Source organism: Prunus persica, chromosome G1 (genome assembly GCF_000346465.2).
Source record: "Prunus persica cultivar Lovell chromosome G1, Prunus_persica_NCBIv2, whole genome shotgun sequence".
NCBI classification, from domain to species: domain Eukaryota; kingdom Viridiplantae; phylum Streptophyta; class Magnoliopsida; order Rosales; family Rosaceae; genus Prunus; species Prunus persica.
The window spans coordinates 14,278,216-14,282,634 of NC_034009.1; the positions used below are offsets into that span (position 1 = coordinate 14,278,216).

The 4,419-nt window shown below is 36.4% G+C and overlaps 1 protein-coding gene and 1 pseudogene across 1 annotated transcript; both read left to right on the forward strand.

Annotated features, from left to right (window-relative positions):
* Positions 113–1,773, forward strand: LOC18789334 ((+)-neomenthol dehydrogenase). The gene is made up of 5 exons (XM_007224049.1): positions 113–138; positions 240–486; positions 795–872; positions 985–1,161; positions 1,396–1,773. Exons 1-5 carry the CDS (start codon positions 113–115, stop codon positions 1,771–1,773), a joined length of 906 nt encoding a protein of 301 aa, XP_007224111.1.
* On the forward strand, positions 2,621–4,141 carry LOC109946564 (annotated as a pseudogene).

A 4,419-nucleotide genomic window follows, 5' to 3' on the forward strand; every position in this document is an offset into this window, starting at 1 on the left:
GTCTTGATACTTTGAAAGAAACAATACAAATAGAAAATGACCATAAAAACAATGTACATTGTATTTGCAGGCGTACAAATATCAGAAAAGAGAGCTAAAAAGCCTATCAACAATGGCAGAAGCAGCAAAGAGTCAGAGGTATTACCAAACTGCTTCCCTGTTGTTTTTTAAGATTCATATATACACAAACCCTTGGCCACAAATAATATTTAACACCCTTTTCTTATTCTTTTTGTCAGGTATGCAGTGGTCACAGGAGCTAATAAAGGGGTTGGATTTGCCACAGTTAGGCAGTTGGCTTCAAATGGGGTCATAGTTGTGTTAACTGCGAGAGACGAGAAAAGGGGTCTTGAAGCTGTTGATAAATTGAAAGAGTTTGGCCTCTCAGACCTTGTGGTTTTTCATCAGCTTGATGTAACAGACGCTGCAAGCATTGCTTCCCTTGCAGATTTTGTCAAAGCCCAATTTGGGAAACTAGATATCTTGGTATAATCAACTTCTGCATCTCTTTGTTCATGCTCTTGAGTATGCTGTTAACTTATATTAATATATTGACAGAAGAAATAAATGCTAAAACTAGATCTGGAGCAGTCTAATTCACTACGGTAAACTTTACTTTTCCAGTATGTAACTTCTAAATTTTAGGTTTATAGCTTAACCTAGCATAATTCAACTGTAAAGACAGGAAATCTCAAAGTAATTAACAGGATGGATGTTACAATTTTACTTGGTTGATTGTATGATTTTAGTTGGGATAAATATACCGAAAACTAGAAGTACTGGAACTTCCACAGGTAAACAATGCAGGGGTTGGTGGAACCATTGTAGACCCTGAAGCTATGAGAGCTGCTGCAGCTTCAGGTCTTGGTAAGGTAAGTTGATCAGTAAGTAATTGTGAGTTATTTAAAGATCCAATGTTTGGATTGCATAAGAACATATAATTACAACGAAGATAACATATAAATTTTCTTCTGCTTGATGCAGGAAGGAGTAGAAGTCAACTGGACTGAATTAATGACTCAAACGTATGAGTTAGCTGAAGAATGTGTGAAAACAAACTATTTTGGTGCCAAGAAAATGACCAAAGCACTCCTTCCCCTCCTCCAGCTTTCTGATACACCAAGAATTATCAATCTTACTTCTACCGTGGCAGCATTAAAGGTATGAAGAGTTTCATATTTTCGGGATCCTCATAGGATTTAAGAACTTAATAAACCCTTTTGTTTCTTTGTTCATTTGAGGCATATTTTAGTTATGGCCTAACAAGAGATCAATGGTAATTATGGAACACCTATACTTATTTTTATGCAGGTGCAGGTTCTCTGTATCCAATCAAAATTTTCTTGTTCTACATTATAAGCAAACTAAATTTCTCCTGCCTGCGTGTTGTTTCAGAATATCCCAAATGAATGGGCCAAAGGGGTGTTAAGTGATGCTGAGAAACTTACAGAAGAGAGAATAGATGATGTTTTGAATGAGTTTCTCAAAGACTTCAAAGAAGAAATGCTAGAAACCAAAGGCTGGCCTCCTTCCCTCTCTGCCTATATACTTTCAAAAGCAACACTGAATGCATACACTAGATTCGTGGCCAAGAAGTACCCGAATTTCTTCGTCAACTGTGTCTGCCCTGGATTTGTCAAAACAGATATGACCTTCAATGCTGGCATATTAACCATTGATGAAGGTGCTGAAAGTGTTGTGAGGTTGGCAATGCTTACCAAGGGTAGTCCTTCTGGCCTCTACTTCCTTTTAAAAGAGGTCTCATCATTTTGATTAAAAGCGTTTTCAATTTCATGAAATAATGTTCCTAGAATAGTTCATGAAAGAGAAATGATTTCGAATTTGCAACGTAAGAAGACTATCTACCTATGATGCTGGGACCTGGTGATAAGCTGCCTTGGAAATTTGAAGCAGGATTTCATGTCCTGGGCCTCCTGGAGTCTGCAAATATGCAACTATCTTTATTATAAGTGCATCTAAGTGTTTAGATAGGTAGACTATATGTCATAATCTGTTTAATTGTTAAATCTTCAATTGCAGGAACCTCAAAAGTACAATGCTTTTTTATAGAAAGCAAATCAAATCATGTATTCCTAAGTGCTAAACTGCTAATTGCACATGCTTGTGAACATCCTGCTTGTTCTTCAAAACATTTGCATTACTCATGTGTAATGGGACCAAAGTAGGCCATCACCTTGATATAAATTATTGGCCTAATCGTAGCGGCTTAAGCTCTTCGATATTCTCCACTTCTTAATTTGTTGGTTAGCAGGGTGATGCTACACCTCAAAAGTACAACTTCACTGTTGTACTGTTTTGTTACTACTGGATGTGAATCGTGCCATTGCAAAGAACTTACACAGATCATGTAGATATATGGCCTCATTATGTACATAAAAACTATGTAGCTGAAAAGTTTGCAATAGAATACTATTGCTAATTTGTTTCATTTGTTGGATCAACCTTGATTTGTTTAGTCAAAAAACAGGAGAGCATCTACAAACGAATCTATCAACAAACAATACAGAGCAATCAAAGACCAGAGCTTGAAATATTTTAAAATAAATTATAAGAATAAAAATTACTATAGAAACAAAGCCCATGTTATATGGTCATGCAGAAATCAGAAAGCAAATCTGGAATCCCATCAACAATGGCAGAAGTAGCAAAGAAGTACTACCTGCTGCTTCCATGATGTTTTTAAGCTTCACTTCTATCAGACTCCTTCGCCACCACAACCCATATTTCATTAAATTTTAATACCATTTTTCCTTTTCTCTTTTCTTTTTATTTCAGGTATGCAGTTGTTACAGGTTCAAATCAGGGGATTGGATTTGGAACAGTTAGAAAGTTGGCTTCAAATGGGATCATGGCGGTGTTAACTGCTTTAGATGAGAAAATGGGCCTTGAAGCTATTGAAAAATTGAAAGAACATCAGCTTGATGTAGCAGACGCTGCTGGCATTGCTGCCCTTGCAGATTTTGCCAAAATCCAATTTGGGAAACTAGATATCTTGGTATGATAAGAAACCATATATGATCAACTTCTCCATCTCTCTGTTCATGCTCATGTTAAAAGAAAATTCATATAACTATGAAAAGTACATTGACTTTCCGCTATGTTAAGTTTTAACTTAATCTATAGGTTAATAATGCAGGGGTTAGTGGAACCACTGTAGACCCTGAAGCCATGAGAGCTGCTGCAGCTGCAGGTATTGGTAAGGTAAGTTTTCCTTTAGCATCTTAAAGAGTCCAAATTATATGTGGACCTGATTAAAACCTTTCATGTATAAATTTCAAATACAAATCTTTAATTTCAAAAATGGACTAGCTAAATGCAATCTTTCTTTTCTTTGATGCAGGATCGTGTAGGAGTAAATTGGAGTGAAATAATGACTCAAACGTATGAGTTAGCTGAAGTACGTGTGAAAACAAACTACTATGGTGCCAAGAAAATGACCAAAGCACTCCTTCCTCTCCCCTAGTTATCTGATTCACCAAGAGTTGTCAGTCTTTCTTCCGGCATGGGATCGTTAAGGGTACGAAGAGTTTTCATATTTTTGGCATCTTATCAGGTTGTTGTTTCAATTTTTACCACTTGAGCCCTTTGTTTCTTTGTTGTATTTGAGTCCCGTTGTAGTTATGGGCTAACAAGAAGTTTCTGTTTTCAAATCAAAATGTTTTTCATATGCGTTTGTTTCAGCATATACCAAATGAATGGGCCAAAGGGATGTTAAGTGATGCTGAGAAACTTACAGAAGAGAGAACAGATGATGTTTTGAATGAGTTTCTCAAAGACTTCAAAGAAGATATTCTGGAAACCAACGGCTGGCTTACTTCCCTCTCTGCCTATATACTCTAGAAAGCAGCCGTGAACGCGTTCCATAGAATGATGGCCAAGAAATAGCCAAACAGCTGCATCAATAGTGTAGACCCTGGATTTGTCAAAACAGATATGAACTTCAATACTGGCATGTTAACCATTGATGAAGGTGCTGAGAGTGTTGTGAGGTTAGCTATGGTTCCAAATGGCAGCCCTTATGGCCTCTACTTCTATTTACAACAAGTCTCACCCTTTTGAGCATAACAAATCCTTTTCAATTTCATGAAATAATGATCCTCTTCTTTTTAAATTGCCATATTTATCTTGGTGTGGTGTAACGACAATTTCTCAAACTCGTGTCTCTGTGCTTATATCCAGATATTGGACAAAACTTTGCCCTTAATCTGTATTTCTTTAATTCCTTGATCAAGGGGCCTGATTGAGTTTTTTTTTTTTTTTTTTTTTTGGAACTTCTACTAACCCTTAATTATTTTGTTTTCTTGGCTTAATAGGAATTTACGGGACCTATGGAATAAACAAGAAGAAGATCAATAATTGGAGACTTAATATTTTTCTAGTTTCGTCCAAAAAAAAAGT